General features: G+C 41.9%; 1 protein-coding gene across 1 annotated transcript in view; it reads left to right on the top strand.

The window, feature by feature from the left end:
• Positions 1 to 3,494: 3,494 nt before the first annotated feature.
• EFHC1 (EF-hand domain containing 1) overlaps positions 3,495 to 17,625 on the top strand; it is a 43,977-nt gene continuing 29,846 nt past the window's right edge. The window contains exons 1-5 of the mRNA XM_040249453.1: positions 3,495 to 3,690; positions 5,951 to 6,172; positions 10,948 to 11,235; positions 15,329 to 15,478; positions 16,618 to 16,810. Of these exons, the coding sequence (XP_040105387.1) occupies positions 3,535 to 3,690; positions 5,951 to 6,172; positions 10,948 to 11,235; positions 15,329 to 15,478; positions 16,618 to 16,810 (1,009 nt within the window). The 5' untranslated portion in view covers positions 3,495 to 3,534. The remainder of the gene's footprint in view (positions 3,691 to 5,950; positions 6,173 to 10,947; positions 11,236 to 15,328; positions 15,479 to 16,617; positions 16,811 to 17,625) is intronic.

Below are 17,625 nucleotides of genomic sequence, written 5' to 3'. Positions count from 1 at the left end.
TCTAAGCATCAGGTGGCCAAAGTATTGGAGCATCAGCTTCAGCATCAGTCCTTTCAATGAATATTCAGGACTGATTTCCTTAGAATTGACTGGTTTGATCACCTTGCAGTCCAAGGAACTCTCAAGAGTCTTCTTCAACACCACAGTTCAAAAGTGTCAATTCTTTGGCGCTCAGCTTTCTTTATAGTCCAACTCTCACATCCATATATGACAACTGGAAAAACCATAGGTTTGACTAGACGGAAACTTGTTGGCAAAGTAGTGTGTCTGCTTTTTAATATGCTGTCTAGGTTGGTCATAGCTTTTCTTCCAAGGAACAACCGTCTTTTAATTTCATGGCTTCACTCACCGTCTGCAATGATTTTGAAGCCCAAGTCATCTCCGGGGCCACTCACTAGCAACACCACCAGTACTTCCAAACCTCACTGAGTTTGCTTTTCACACACCATGCTGTACCTCTTTTATCCAGCAGAGGGCAGTAGTGCATCACAGTTATTGCAGAAAGCCTGCTGGATATTAATCCTGTGATGTTAGGTACTAAAAAATAACGATGTCCCAGGATTGTAAACAAATTCTGGGTTAAAGCCAGCTCTGGGCAAAATGCTGGAAAAGGAGATTTATTTAGGCAACTGCTTTGCTCTGCTGTCCAACCTCTCCCATCAAGAGTCCCTGAGAGATGTCATCCTGCCCAAGATGCCCTCTTTCAGCTTTGGCCTCCTGGGAGTCTGATCTTCCCTAATTTTTCCATCCCCCAAGTTTCGTAGCACCCTGTAAGGTCATGCAACATCCTCGTGGCCTTCTGAGTCCAGGCTTTATGTTCAGCCTTCCTAACACAGCACTTTCCACTTTAGCTGCCTGGGATGGTCAGGCTCCGACCCTCTCCTGTATATTCCACAAGGTGAGAAATGATGAAGGCAATCCATGCTGAATCATCATGTTTAGGAGAAATGGGATATAAACTCTTAATCACACCCCACCTTTCTCAGGTTTCATGCAGTTTTCTGAAGCCCTGTCTTACCTACTCCTCCCAACCTTCTTCACAGACCTGTACCTGTGCTTCTTAACACAGATGCAGTACTGCCTAGCTCCACCTCCTCAGAGGTGAAGTCATTTTTATGAGGCCACAGACCAAGAGAAGTTTCCTTCACCATGCATGTCTAGGTCTGAAAGTAGTTAAAACACTCTATTAGGGGTATCATAGTGTGCCCTTCTGGGAAAGAAAGGCATTTGACCAGAAGGCACTGCCCCAATAGGAACAGATGCCATAAAGGATAAGAAACTTAGGAAGGATTCACCCTTTCCAAGCCCTGTAGGCTCTTTCCCTACCCAGCCCAGGGAATACAGACCCAAGTGCAACTCTGCAGAGTCCAGGGGGGCTCTTCCAAGTGTATCCTAATGCCATGGGTTTACTTTAATTAAGAGAAAGGGTGGTGGCAGGGTTGGGGGGATGGATCGTATAACTAGAAACAGTGTAAGTTTATCATGAAGAGTCAGCAAGGATCGTGGTTTCCAGTGATTCTGAGGCTGAACTTGCCATCTTGAAATATTCTCCCAGTGGCTGACTTCTGTCAAATGAGAAAAAAAAAAAGCAAAACCTAAAAGTTGAGAATTATGTTTTATTCGGTGGACTTTTTGAGGACTCAAACCAGGAAGACAGCCTCTCAGCTCCAAGCAACAACCATAAAGAGGTAAGGGAGGAGCCAGGAGCTTTTGCAACAAAAAACAGGGGTTCAGAACATTAAAAAAAAAGTACTGTTAATTAAAACCAGACATCTCAAGTTAATGAATGAGTGCTTTTCTTTGTATAAGAAGATGCAAGAGTCTGGGCTCACTGAACTCATTCCTTTGATAGGCGCCTTACCATCCAGGACTAGTATCCTGCTTTTCTCCATCCTAAATCCCCTCAGCATGCACAGCTGTGGATGACTTCTGTGACTGATGGCTTAATGGCTGCAACATCTTTTCATTTACTGATATGGCAGGTGACATCCTTTGTCCACACTGCCCTTCTAGGTCAGTGGCTAAGATAAAATGTAATGGTCAGATACTTGTAAAGTCTTTAGTGTCATTACAATGCATTGATTCAAAAAATGTATTAAACACCTACATTAGGGCACTACACCAATAAAAAATAAAAATCTGGAAAGGTGAAAAAAGGAGTGGGGGACAAAAATGGGAAATAGAAGTAGTTAGGGGATAGCAAGTGTTATCAGAAAAGAAACTCTGGGCAAGGTGTGGAGACAGCCACCAATAACTGCTTCACTGCCACTAGTGGACTGATGTCCTGGGCCCCCTGAGGTTTATGCCTGTTAGTGAAACCCATCAGGGGGATTTACTCTGACAAGCAGCAGTAAAACTAAAGCCTTTGTCTGTATTGGCAGTAAACCACCCATGACATGGATGCCTTTGGCGTGAAGCTTGCTACTCTATTGCACTCCGTTAAACTGGCTCATTCTCAGAAACAGCTGTTATAAAAATCAGATGCCTGGGCCCCATTTCAAACCCAGTGAATCCAATGTCCAGGCATCTGGGTTTTGTTTTTCTTTTTAAGCTCCTCAGCGCTTCTGATAGCTTGTTTTTTCTTTCTTGAAGATGTTTCAAGAACAGGATTACATTTTTTTAAGGGATAATAATTTAAAGTTTTGTAAAAAGAGTACCTACGGTTTTGACAATTTATCACCGCACTTATTTGCTTTTCTCCTATGACAAATTTTTCTTGGCAGATGTATTTCCCCTCGTGGGTCTGATCTTTTTATTGCAACTGTAGGTAGTGATACCAGAGACTCGGAGAATTGACAGGGCGCCGTGTAGCTGTCTAGTCAACAAATACCGAGTGTCCTGCGGTGAATATGTAAGAACCCCCGCCCCCAAGGCCTGTGAAGGAGGGTGTAGAAATAGAATGTGCTGCGCTTAGTCGCTCAGTCGTGTCCGACTCTTGGCAACCCCATGGACTGTATGTAGCCCGCCAGGCTTCTCTGTCCATGAGATTCTCCAGGCAAGAATACTGGAGTGGGTTGCCATTTCCTTCAAAGGTAAAGTAGGAAAAAACTTGAATGAGGTAGTTGGAGGATTAGGCACCAGTCAGTTGCTTCTGTTTATTGAACATCATGAATAATTCTCAGTCCCTGGCCCCAGGGAAGCATGGGTTCAGAAGTAACACTTTCAACCGGAACCAACCAGTGACACTTCCGTGTGAACTGGCACAACAGCCTTTTTCCCACAGGTGGGAGAACAGCGAGCGGGCAGGGCGAGGTGAGGTGAGGATTGGGATGGAGCGAAGGAATGACCTTTCCCCTGTAACTGATCTAAGGACCCGCCCGAACCCGGACCCTCAAGAGGAGAACCATCACGTCATCCCACAATCACCTCGTCCCGCCCCGCGTTCTCACGTGACTGCGAGGGGCGGGGCCAGCTCCCCTCGGCCACACTCCCGCGAGAACGTCTAGTCCACGGGCTGCGCATGCGCAGGCCGGGCACGCCTGCGTCTCAGGCCCCGCCCCTCTTCCGCTAGCGCTCGGCGTGTTTGGCGTTACCATGGAGCTGCCGGGCCGCCCAGAACGCCGCTGGTTCCCCTGGCAACCCGGGAGGACCAAACCCGACCCGGTGGTTGCGGCAAGAGCGGCCGCTATGGTGTCTAACCCCGTGCATGGCCTGCCTTTTCTCCCAGGCACGTCCTTTAAGGACTTAACGGTGAGGACTTCTCCGGCCAAACCCCTGTCCCCACCTCCTGGCAGCCTCGGAGAGGTCGCAGCAGGTTGCGTCTCTGCTCGTCCACGCGAGTTTGGCCTTTTCCCCCCACCCTCACCCTCTTTCTCCAGTTCGCTCTCAGCCCATCCCTCCCTGGTTTTTCCACTCCATCCTGGCAGTCTGCTGGCCTCCCAGCGTTCTTCCTTGCTGCTCTGCTCTTGCTGGTTTTCCCCACCTGGTTCCCGAGCTCCCTCGGCCTTCTCCCTAGCTCATTCTCCCTTCTGCATACCCCTCTCTGCCCAGTTCCATCCTTAAACTCTTCTTCCCTCAACCTGGGCCCCTTCCCCAAGTCAATCTCTATACGCCTTCGCCCTTATTTCCAAAGCCCCATCCCGCTCACTCTCCCCAAGCCCATCATTGCCGCCCGCATTTTCCTCTTCTGAATCCTAGACCCAGTAATCGCTCCCACTCCCAACTCCATTTCCATCTGTTGGCTTCTTTCTGTCAGGTCCTTTTCCTCGGTCTCATTTATGCTTCTACCAAGCCCCATCTCCTTTTCTGTCCCAGCACGTCGACTTTTTCTGCAGTCTTGTTTAATCTTTTCCCCAAAATCCTCTTGCTTGGAAAGTTAAATTTTCAACACTTGGCCATCTTCCTCCCAAATCATCCTCAGGTGCTTTATGGGAGATAATTGCACTCTAGTTTCCTCTGCCACAATTGATGTGTTCTTGTTTTTTCTTCTCTAGCCCTTTTCTTTTCGCTTGTAACATTTTTATAAAAGATTCCTGTTTGGATTTTGTTTCACTCTCCCCCTACCTTAGGTGTTGTTAGTTGTATCTTCTAGACAAAACTGAAGGGGGAAAAAAAAATAGGCTTGTGGTTTTTTTCTCTGACACAGTTTAGCCCTTGACAAAATGATTTTAATACTGAAATTTCAGGGTTGCTGAAATATGTGTTGGAAGGTCAGCATTAAGATTCAATAGGCTGATTTTCAAAGATGAGACAATAATCATTTATGTAGTTTAACAATTTAAAACAATAAGTTCCTCTCCTTGGTCGTGAATGTAAGGTAAAAAGACTGGAGACGACTGCTCACTTGGCTCTTCCTTTCCTGTTGAGGGGAAGTTGTCTCCTGGCACTGAACAGTGCTGGTTTGGAGAATGGGATGATGCAGACAAAATGAGGTAGTCTTCCTTCTTTTCTTGTACGAATATCCTTGGTTTTTTTATTCCACTGTGTTGCTGAAACCTACTACATGGACCTCTTCCAGAGCTCTTATTTGTGGATAGCTGTCTGACGGTTGATCTTTGTGGAGTGGTGGGGAGGCTGAGTCCCTGTGCCACTGTTTTGATCTCCTTCCTTCAAAAATATTTCCTTTTCACTTTTTTTTAATATAATCTTTTGTTTTTTCCAGTTATCAAAAAAAAATGTGTTGATTGTAAAAAAGAACAACAACATGATTCAGAAATGTATAGAACAGAGAACATTCTCCAAAGCAGTCTTTTTGTGCACGTGTTTGCACGCTTGTAATTGTAGTATGTGTATAATTTTATAAACTGCTTTTCTGGGTTTATTAAATCATAAACATTTTCCCCAGATTGCTACGTGGTCTTCAAAACAAGTATTTTAATAGCTGCATAATAGCCCATTAAGTGAGCTTTCCATCATTTGCTCCTGCTTGTCTTTTAGATTGCTTCTCATGTTTTGGTATATTGTAATTAACATTGTAATTGTCAGCCTTAGGCATATTGTTCTTTCCCATGATTTTGGATTATATCCTTAAAGGATGGAGGGTGGAATTATTGAGTTTGACTTTAAATCCATAAAATCCATTTGCTTTCCAAAGAGTTACAATGAATATATTAGTGTCACTGTAGCAAGAGGGCCTTTCATTTCAGGTAAGAATTCATTTCACGGATTTGGATTGTTTTGGTTCCGTGACTTATGACCACCAGATAAGAGTACAAAGTTAGGAGTCTACATAAAGATATTTTAGGTTTTTGTGGCAGGTGAGCTGATAATTAAAATTGGATGCTCAGTAACAGGGCTTTAAATTTTATTTTAAGCTCAGGCTGCTGCCTCCCTCCTTGTTCCTGGCCACGTGTTTTAGCTTAAAATACAAGAACCTTCTCATGTAGGTAAAATTTTTGATACAGGGTTTGTGGATGTTTGTAAGTAAAGGTCGAATCTGATACCTTTGGAAGTTAGCTCTTCTACCTAACAAATATTTGTTATATCATGACACACTTCTTTTTTCCTTCAGAAAACAGCATTTCATAGAAGCCAGACACTGGGCTACAGGAATGGCTATGCAGTTGTTCGACGTCCAACTGTTGGGATTGGTGGGAACAGGCTCCAGGTCAACCAGCTGTCCCAGGCTGATCTGGACGAGCTGGCCAACAGCATCCCAATCCTCACATATGGACAGCCCAGGCAGGCCCCGCCTGCAGCGTTTATTCCTGCTCATGTGGCTTTCGACAAAAAGGTATCATCTGGGATCAAAGGGTACCCCTCAAATTCAGATTTCTGAGAGCCAGCTGTTTGCAGAAAAGTCAGTAGTAAACCATAGACTTTCCAGATTCTCTGAGGAAAAAAATTGTTCAAATGCCTCAACCCTTAGTCATAGACAGCTGGACTCAGGATTGAAAGACTCTTTCTTTATTCAGGAAGCTGATTACAGAAAATAATTCCCTGTAGATGTCACTGAAATATTTTCTAAATACTGTTTTAAAAAGTTGGATGGGGTGGTTTTGAATTCTTGAGTTCATATTGCTGTGTTTACCTGTTTGATGTGTTTTCCACATTTTAAAAGTCCTATATTCTGCAGTAATGACAAATTCTTAATCTCTGTGAAATACAAAATATCATGAAAATGACTTCATCTGTTGTCGGTTTTGTCTAGGCTGTTTCTGTAAGTTTTTGTTTTTCAGGGAACATTTCAGCTTTGTCATAACTGAACCAAAGGGTAGTATAACATTTTTGTTTTATTTATTCTCATGCTTTTGTAATGTGAGTTTTATTTCCATCTATTAACATTTCCATATCATTCTTGATTTTCCTTATCAGTGAGCTTTCTCTTTTCACTAAAGTAAGGTTGTCCTAACCCTGGCCATGCAGCAGCATTACTGACGGGACTTTTAAGAAACTTGGGTGTCACCCCAACCCTTCATTGATTCTAATTTCCCAGTGATGTCTATATATAACTGAATGTGACAACTACTAATCAGGAGTTAACTGTCTTACTCGTGGCCTATATTCAGTTCAGTTCAGTTCAGTCTCTCAGTCATGTCCGACTCTTTGCGACCCCATGAATCGTAGCACGCCAGGCCTCCCTGTCCATCACCAACTCCTGGAGTTCACTCAGACTCATATCCATTGAGTCAGTGATGCCATCCAGCCATCTCATCCTCTGTCGTCCCCTTTTCCTCCTGCCCCCAATCCCTCCCAGCATCAGAGTCTTTTCCAATGAGTCAACTCTTCTCATGAGGTGGCCAAAGTACTGGAGTTTCAGCCTTAGCATCATTTCTTCCAAAGAAATCCCAGGGCTGATCTCCTTCAGAATAGACTGGTTGGATCTCCTTGCAATCCAAGGGACTCTCAAGAGTCTTTTCCAACACCACAGTTCAAAGGCATCAATTCTTCAGTGCTCAGCTTTCTTCACAGTCCAACTCTCACATCCATACATGACCACTGGAAAAACCATAGCCTTGACTAGACGGACCTTTGTTGGCAAAGTAATGTCTCTGCTTTTGAATATGCTATTTAGGTTGGTCATAACTTTTCTTCCAAGGAGTAAGTGTCTTTTAATTTCATGGCTGCAGTCACCATCTGCAGTGATTTTGGAGCCCCCCAAAATAAAGTCTGACACTGTTTCCACTGTTTCCCCATCTATTTCCCATGAAGTGATGGGACCAAATGCCATGGTCTTCATTTTCTGAATGTTGAGCTTTAAGCCAACTTTTTCACTCTCCACTTTTGCTTTCATCAGGAGGCTTTTTAGTTCCTCTTCACTTTCTGCCATAAAGGTGGTGTCACCTGCATATCTGAAGTTATTGATATTTCTCTCAGCAATCTTGATTCCAGCTTGTGCTTCTTCCAGCCCAGCATTTCTCATGATGTACTCTGCATAGAAGTTAAATAAGCCTATATTACTTGTCTGTTTTCTTGGTCTTACAGAGTACTTATTGAAGCTAGAGGCAGAAAGGTACAAAATAATCTTGTGGAAATTTGTCATTTGCACTGGTAATCACTTAATTAGAAGCAAGTATTTTTTACTGTATCAGCCATAATCTGTATCATCTCCCCTTCCCCATCTCAGCTAACTCATTTAATACAAACACATTAACATGTGCTTTCCTAGGTTGAACCTAAACATCCATTATCAGTGATACATGATTTTGTATGTCTTAACTTTGTTCTTGTGTCTCCTGTTTATTTACAGCTGTGATAGGCACTGCAAAGCCAATAGAAAAGGGAGAGGGCTGAAAATACAAGGGAGGAGTGACAGGCATTTTTAACAATTTGTGCTGTGTTAAGTCGTTTCAGCTGTGTCCGACTCTTTGTGACCCTATGGACTGGGGCCCACCAGGCTCCTCTGTCCATGAGATTCTCCAGGCAAAAATACTGGAGTAGCCTGCCATTCCCTCCTCCAGGGGATCTTCCCGACCTAGGGATCAAACCTGCATCTCTTATGTCTTTGGCATTTACAGGCAGGTTTTAACAGTTTATCAAGATATAAATGGTTATGTTCAGTTTTTACTGAAAACAATAGCAAATAACTATTGTAAACTAGAAAGTGAAAAAGTATTAATGAAATTCAAAGAGAGAAAATTGTGTCTAATAGGAAATAAGCTTCTTATTTTTTGTTTTTCTATGTAATTTTATGCTAATTGTCATTACTTAATTTATACTTTTTAAATACTACAATTCATTTCTTTTTTTTTAATTTTACTTTTACTTTATTTTACTTTACAATACTGTATTGGTTTTGCCATACATTGACATGAATCAACCACGGGTGTATACAAGCTCCCAATCCTGAATCCCCCTCCCACCTCCCACCCCATATCATCTCTCTGGATCATCCCCATGCATTTCTTTAAAGATAATTATTGTGAAAAGAATATTTGCATTTTTCCTGTTTATGTTACTTGGATCATCATAATTTCTTGATAAATAATTCTTACCATAGATTATGAAGTAGAGTAGTTCAGTGCATGGTTTTGAACCTAAGGTGTTTTTTTTTGTTTTTGTTTTTTGCAGTAAGGAAATTACTGGTTCTGTGAATTAAATCAGAGTTTAAATTTTTTGAGAATACCCGGAAATCCACTTCATAGCCAAGATATGTGTCCATATTTTGGACATTCTTCATGCCATTCCTCATGATTAGAATATAACTGAATATAATGATCTCTTACATAGATGATAAAGACCAGGACTTCTCCAGGGAGTGCCTGCATCTTCCCCTTTGCTCCTGTACCATTTTCATCATTCCCCAGGCTGACTTCAACTGTTTGTGGTGTTCTTCTTTCATCTTTTTCATCCTTCATCCTACTGCCGTTTCATTCAGGGGACTGCTTCTCTACCTAGGGTCATACCATCCTGTCTTAAAAAAAAAAAAGAAAACCTGCCTTCTTTCTGCTTGGTTTATTCCTCAAAGCACAGCTCTGAGAATATCACTTCTTTAGGAAAATGTAACCACTACCCAGCTACTCTAGCCTACAGTGGTCACAATTCACAACTGTAAATGCACAAAGATAGATTAGGATTCGTTTGTACTGATCACGTGACATAATTTTATAAGGTTTGCTTTTAAATAACTCATTAACTTTTTTAAAAATAGAATGCATAAAATCCTGATTATTTGAGCCTTTAAAATGTGGGGTGTGTGTATGTATCTTTTTCCTGCCTCCCATTCTGAGGCCAGCTTTCTGTTGCCAAAGCTATCTGTATCCCCTCCACCATAGAAGACAGATGGCTTAGGAAGCTGGGTATGCTCCAGGGTTCAATATTTGTTCTTCTCCTTTGTCTTTGCTCACTCCTTGACTCCAGACTCTCACCTTGAAATGTTCTTTACATGATGAACTGTGTCCTGAATTCTAGATGAGTTACCCATTTGACATCTCCTCTTAAATGTTTAATGAATATCTCAAAAGTAAACATGTTCAAAACCAAACCCCTAATTTTGTTTCCTCATCCCCAAAATATGCTCCACTACAGTCTCCCCCATATCAATTTGATTGTAGTTCCATTTTTTTCAGTTGCTCAGGTCAAAATGTTTGAGTCATTTTGATTTTTTTCTAATGCTGACTTCTTTCCCCAAACCCAGCTCTACATCTCAAGTCGCCTCCTTTGGTATTAACTGTGCCGTCACTTAAATTCTGTAAGCCTAAATTCGAGCCCCCCAAATAAGGCTAGTAGAGTTAAGTCTTTAAGGAACACATTAGTAAACTGTCTACCCCTATTTTGAGTATTTAGTTCAGAAGTCAGCAAGCTTTTTCTGTAAAGGGCCAAATAATAAATATTTGGGGCTTTACGACTGACTTAGTCTGCTTGAGCTGCCATAATAAAATACAGACAGACAGGTGGCTTAAACAGTAGAAATTAATTTTCCCACAGTTCTGGAGGCTTCACGTCCAAGATTGCTGTTGATTTGGTTTCTGGTGAAGGCTTTCTTCCTGCCTTTCAGACAGCTGGCTTCTTGCTGTGTCCTCGTATGGCCTTTCCCTAGTGCATATGTGCTGAGAGGGAGGGAGAGAGCTCTCTTCCTCTTCTTAGAAGGCCACCAGTTCTGTTGGATTGGGGCTCTACCCTCAGGACTCATGTAATCTTACTTAGCTCCTTAGAACCTTATCTCCGAATATAGTCACGTTGAAGGTTAAATTTCCAACACTGCATATTGTGGAGGTTGGGACATAATTCAGTCCATAGCAGCAGTCCAACTTCTGAACTCTGCCCTTATCATGGGAAAGCAGCCATTAGCAATTTTATGTTGTATAGTTCCCATGTGTTTTGAAATTTTGTTCTCCTTTTGATTTTTCGACCATTTAAATATATTAAAACCTGTTCTCAGTTGTGGGTTCTATAGAAATAGACAGCAGGGGTAGATTTGTCCCATGTTTGTAGTTTGGCAGCCTTGGAATTACAAGGTGGGAATGATGAGTATTTGAACCTCCCTGAGTGATTCTCGGCATGAGAAGAGACTTGTTATTTTTCGATGAGACACTAACACACCATTTCTCCCACCCTTCTGTATTACAGGTGCTTAAATTTGATGCCTATTTCCAAGAAGATGTTCCTATGTCAAGTGAGGAACATTACAGGATCCGCCAAGTACACATTTACTACTATCTAGAAGATGACAGCATGTCTGTCGTAGAGCCTGTTGTGGAAAACTCTGGGATCCCTCAAGGAAAGTTAATCAAACGCCAGCGCCTCTCCAAGAATGACCGGGGAGACCATTACCATTGGAAGGACCTAAACCGAGGGATAAACATCACAATTTATGGCAAGACTTTCCGCATTGTTGACTGTGACAAGTTCACACAGGTATAGCATGTGTTTTTGGAAGTTTGGGTGTCTGAGGCATTGTTCTAATCTGTGAGAGAATACATGTCACTTGTTAGGGTAAGAGGAGGGCAGTGATCCTCTGTCCTGAGTGGGTTAATATGTAGGTTAACTTGGCATTTGTGTATGTCATATGTGGCATCGTGGGCTTCCCAGGTGGCACTAGTGGTAAGAGCCTGCCTGCCAGTTCAGGAGCTGTAAGAGATGCAGGTTCGATCCCTGGGTTGGAAAGATGCCCTGGAGGAGGGCATGGCAACCCACTCCAGAGTGCTTGCTTGGAGAATCCCATGGACAGAGGAACCTGGCGGGCTACAATCTATAGAGTCTCACAGAGTCAGACACGACTGAAGCGACTTAGCACATGTACCATCACTGCATGGTGACATCATTTTTTTCATGATGATATTGGTACATATCCTAAACGGATATTTGAGTAATAAAGTTAAACTCCCATTGTGGCTGAATCATTTGGTTAGAAATCAGTTCACATGCCAGTTCAGATAGAGAGTAGTGGAGCTGGGACCCTTGAAGGGATAGAAATAAGAAAGAGACCTTGGGCAATTTAGCTTAAGTCTGAATTTACAAAAATAGCACTATCTCTACTAGCAGATATGAGCCAAAAGTTTTTTGTGCAATTTGTATTTTTTTGAAATTCATACTTGCTATATACTAGGGAAACTTGCTATCTAAAAAGTGCTGGAATAAAACCATTTTTAAAGAAAAACACATATTGGGGAAAATCTTCATTTCTCTATTTCGTATGTAATGAATTTTTGACAGCTTTAATTGTAGAGAGAGGGAAAAAAAGCGAACGAGAGCAACTTCTTTAGCACAAAGTGTAGGAATTAGTAAATAATTGCAAATTTGCTTTAGCAAAGATACAGTTACTAAATTTTTTATGCCTTTAATCCCATGTGACATAATGCCAAATGTGATTAAGTTTTACCATGCACCGAGCCCCTATGAGTTCACTCATTTATTATTTTTTTAATTAGTAATTTATTTAGCAAAATGCCTGCTGAATGCCAGGCACTGTTCTAGCTGCCAGGTATAAAGATTTGCCCTTATGGAACTTATTACATTCTGGTTGGAGGAGACAAATAATAATCAAGCAAATGTTTGTCAGATGCTGCAAAGAGCTATGGAAGAAACTAAAGAGGGCAAAGGGGTTGGAGTTGGAGGGGGTGCGGTATGTGAAGGCTGGCCAGGGAAGGCCTCACTGATGAGATGTCTCAGGGCCAGGACCTCAGGGCAGTGAGGGAGGGAGCCATGACATCCGTGCTGCCCCGAGAGCAGCCAAGAAAACCGTATAGAAGGTGGAGGTACCAGACCATCTTTGAGAGACCGTCCCCCTCAAATGGGTCTTGATATCTCTTTTTAGGTTTTGAAGTCCTTTTTATCATAGGCAGTTCCAGGATTCTGCCACCAATGAAAAATTATGACGTGTTGTATGAATTTGAGGTATCACAATTGTTTTTACAGTCACATCTTTACAGTTTGAACATGTGCAAGTTGATCCCTGAGCTGTTGATCTAAGCCAGTTATAGTCACTTCTTATTATTAATGGTAGTTATGTGCAGTACAGTCTTCACAGACACTGAATTAACAAATACTGAACCATTGCTCCTAAGAGAAGTGCAGAGTTGGGTTCCTACAAGCCTATGGTCAAAACATGGTCTTGTTCTGTGCGTTGTTTCTGTTTACAGATTACTGTTGATTCATTAATATTGAGGTCATGACCAACAGCGCTGTAAGTCATGCCTGAATGAAGCTTGGCTGACTCTTGTAATTTTTCCTTAAGGTACATCACAGCTGCCTTTTGTTTTTTTGTGGTAAAATGTAGGTAACATGAAATTTAGCACTTTCACCATTTTCAGATGTACTGAGTACTTAGCGATCCTCTTGTATTGAGAACGTGAGACAGCACCGTAGCACTAAGGTTGGGGGCCACTTCAAACTGCAGAATCGCCTACAGAAAGCACATAAGTGAGAAAAAGTGGCTGGCTCCAAACAGACTGAAAAGGACGCTCGAGGAAAAGGACTGAAACAGGCAGAACTTCCCAGTGTTCGACCTCAGCTGAGAGTGTGCATCAGACAACTCAGAATCCCCACTGCTCCATGCTCGGCTGAAAAGGACCACAAAAGCTCCACAAGGGTTGATTAAGTTGATAAGGTTGAGCAGGTAGACAAATTTGCAAATACAGAAATTTGTGGAAGCTGAAGATCTAATGACTGATAGACAAGAGCTGAGTGTTTCAGGCATTGATGATTAGATTATGCTTTCAATAACTGATCTGTTAGAAGTTGGCTCCTATAATAGTTTAAAGTTTGTCCACATCTTACCTAATTTGATGGTTTTTGCTGCGGCTGGACCTATGAGTGAATAAGAAAGGAAACTGTCTTTGCAGTGTGATTTGGACAAGGCACCATCTCTATTCACACACATCATCATCACCATCCATTCTCACGCCCTCCTCAGGGATCTGCAGAAATGGCCCCATAGACAGAGTGAGCTGCACATGAGATTCCGGGCCCTAGGAATAGCAAGGAAGCAGCAGCATTCCCAGACCTAACGGGGTCATCCAGGGTCCACAGGTTGTCTGGTGACCAAGGGCACTTTCCTGGAGCATGGTGCCGAGTAAGAGACTAGACTCTGAACTCCTGTGTTGGCGGGCTGCACCTGGGCTTCAAGCATCTGTGCAGAGACGTGGCGAGCCTTGCTCTGTTCAGGCCCACCAGTCTGTGTCTTAGTTTCCTGTCTGGGGGAATTCCCTCCCCCACTTCTCTCTTCTGCTCTCAGACACTCCCTTCTCTCTGCTCCTCCAGGGACACTTTAGAATAACCACTTCAAAGAGCTTAGGCTTTTTTCTAAGAGACAGGAAGAATAGACAACTTCAGGAAGCTTCTACATTCCTGCCAAAACTTTAAATACTGAGATTACAAGCTAGTTAGCAGAACTGATACTAGAGCCCATATATTCTGGCCCTGAATTCTGTACATTTTGTATGGAATTGTCCAAAAGCAAACCACACAATTCCCCAAAGAAACCCACATTAATTTCCAGTTCCAGAATGTAAACAGATCCCAGGAAATTGTTTTTGTGTGTGTGTGTGTGCTCAACAAAAAAGTTAGTTTGTTGTGCTTTTAAGAAAAACTGAGTTGCATTAAATATATGGTGACTTAAAATAATACATATTTGCTCATAATCAGCAAAGAAATTCAAGATCACATTGAGTTCAGATGGCTTTCTTTAACTTTTTCTAGTGAGATTTGAGCCCTTGATTCATCTTTCCTGTTTGATTGAAATATTTTTTGGTCTGAAATAACCAGTGGGTTTGCTTTCTTTTCCTTTTTTTTTTTTTTTGGTGGGAAGTACTTAATCATATATTTGTTTTCATTGAGGTGGAAAGCTGGGAATTTGATTTCAGCTTAACTTTCCCTTGTGCAGCTTACTGCCATGTGCTCTATGATGGGCTCAGTCCCGTCCGACTCTCTGGGACCTATGGACTGTAGCCCCAAAGGCTTCTCTTTCTGTGGAACTTTCCATGCAAGAACACTGGAGTGGGTTGCCATTTCCTACTCCAGGAGATCTTCCTGATGCAGGAATCGAACCTCCGTCTCTTGGGTCTTCTTTATTGGCAGGCGGATTCTTTACCACTGTGCCACCTAGAAACCCCAGCTTGGCCCCATACCTGACATGAATTACATACTGTTCAGACTATGATTAGGTTTCCAATGTGTAAGCATTATATAAGTGTGTATAAGCAATCCTAGTTTTTCCTCTGTTCCTGGGCACCTAAATCTAGTTGATCTGAATTCATATTTGGAGCCAGTTACCTTGCCACCACGTCTTCCATTTTTACTTAAGATAATTGTCAGTTGTTGTCTGCATTACAGAATTGGGTCAGTCGGAGGCTTGGTACTGCTAAGACATGCTCAAGCTTTAAACTAATGGTTAATGTGGACAGTGGCTTAGAAATTCTTATTATATTAGTGTTTATTTTTACAGCATCACTTAGCACTTACTTTAAGAAGCTTCAAGAAGGATAATCATTATTAATTTTGAATTACATAGGTATTTTTGGAAAGTCAAGGAATTGAGCTAAATCCCCCAGAGAAGATGGTGCTCGATCCTTACACTGAACTCCGGAAACAGCCTCTCCGTAAATATGTGACCCCAAAGGACTTTGATCAACTCAAGCAGTTTCTCACCTTTGACAAACAGGTAGGTGAGTGACCCAGTAAGTTTGTTCCCAAAAGTGGCACTGCTTATTAACAAGCTGTCTTGGTAGGTGTGTATTGTGAAACATTACATCTGTATTTTGCCTGGTCAGGTACAGTGCTGTCTTTCTGGGGTTACAGGTACAGGAATCCCTAAGTTTCATGTCAGAGATTCAAAGAAGATTGTGAAGTTAAGTCTTGTGAGTTCCACCAAACTTCTCTCTTAAAGTAATTCCTGAGCACCATCTGCTCCCTAACTTTACATTTCCAGCCGCCCACTTCTTTTCGTAAATATGAATTAATCTCCAAGAATCCTTTGAGAAACCTTGAGTGAATTATATTGGGATGTTTTAAAGCCGTTGCATATATGTAGGTTTCTAATGTTAAAATAGTAATTTCAAAGCCTTCCCATTGCAGATGCTTCCTTGTTAAATGTTATAATATGTTGATGTTTGAGTACAGAATGTTCTGGGTATTTTCCAACTCTGTTCCAGCCTGTCTTCCCCCTTGTGAGATGGTGTATAGAGCAGATCCGAGTCTTGTCTTCTCTGTACTAAAGGGAAACAGAAAACAGCGAGATCACCCTCAGTGCTTCTCTGCTGCTGTTTCTCTCAGAAATGTAATTCTGTTTAGTACAGAAAATTTTACCTAGCACTACCAAATTCTTTTAAGAACATCCTTTAAACCAGTCATATGACTGTTACTCTTTTGTAAAGATTCTGTTTTTGAGGTTGAAAGAACTAAAATACTGATTAATAAATGAAAATTCTTTCCATACTAATTATATACAAACCATTCACGTGTATCTTTATTAATACGTATAAACCACTGAATGAAGGGCCCACTGCTCTTTTAATTCAGCTTCTCTTTCACTGACTAATATTTTGGATCAAAATGAATCCTTTCTCAGCACAAGCTTATAAGCCTATTACTTAATACTTTCCAGCTGTTGACATCTGGCTTATAATTTCAGATGTTTTTGTATCTTTGGTGAATACTTTTTTTTAAAATAACCATCTGAGATTACTTCATAGTCTTTCTAGCTAATCTTTTCATCATTGATACATAAATGCCAAAGTAGCTAAGTTAAACTCTCCCCTTGTGGAATTTTTTCTTTAAGTCACTGCTTTGGGTTCTTGAAAGGTTCTTCGATTCTATGCCATCTGGGATGACACAGGCAGCATGTTCGGTGAATGTCGGACCTACATCATCCATTACTATCTTATGGATGACACGGTGGAAATTCGAGAGGTCCACGAACGGAATGACGGGCGAGATCCCTTCCCCCTCCTGATGAACCGCCAGCGCATGCCCAAGGTTTTGGTGGAGAATGCAGGTATGTGTGATTCAATTTATCCTCTATTAATGGGGACCTTTCCTGGATCTCAGAGGAGTTACTCAGCCACGTGATCATTCCCTTTACACTTGGGAGGTGCCTGCTGGGTTCTGTAGGCTTTCCCGTAACTTCCCTCCGTTACTGGCCCCTCAGTCCAAGCTAGTCTCTGAAATGGTCTGGCAGAGATGATTGATACCCAGATCAAGGGACCAGAACCAAAACAGCAGTAGGAGATTTATTTAAGTGTGGAAGGGCAAGGCTCCTGAACCATTTCATGTCAAGTTTTTAGAGCTTTTCTGAAACAGTCTTGTTTTCATTCAGAGGTGCAGCTTACCATTTCCTTATGTGTGCTTTGGACTTTGCTTCTCACCTCAACCACTTCCTAATCAATCAGGAAGTTTCTGTGTGGAATAACTTGAGGTGGTAAAGACACATCTGTTATTCGTAAAGGTGGATCCCCATCTTACCAGCCCCTGGTCTGTCTTTGCTCGTATAAAATAACCTTGTGAACTGGAGTAAGAATGCAGACAGAATGCAGCTGAGACATGCTGTCTGTCACTACTTCTCTGGAATAAGTGGACTTGCTTTAGTTATTGACTTAAGAGTTTAAGAATGTTCTCTTGCAAGAGTGTCATCTTGGTCACATGTACTGACCAATGTTTGGATGGATGACAGAACTCTGTAAATACTTTCATTGTTTTTTTCTTTTTTTAACTCTGTTTTTTTGGAACTCAAAGATAAGAAATTCCAGGTATTGAGCAAGAGGTTTGTATCAGGTTATAAACAAATCAGCCATCTGAAAGCTAAATCCAGCC

Source organism: Oryx dammah, unplaced genomic scaffold (genome assembly GCF_014754425.2).
Source record: "Oryx dammah isolate SB20612 unplaced genomic scaffold, SCBI_Odam_1.1 HiC_scaffold_11, whole genome shotgun sequence".
Classification (NCBI taxonomy): domain Eukaryota; kingdom Metazoa; phylum Chordata; class Mammalia; order Artiodactyla; family Bovidae; genus Oryx; species Oryx dammah.
The sequence above is the reverse complement of the archived record's forward strand: the minus strand, read 5'-3'. Positions and strand labels throughout refer to the sequence as shown.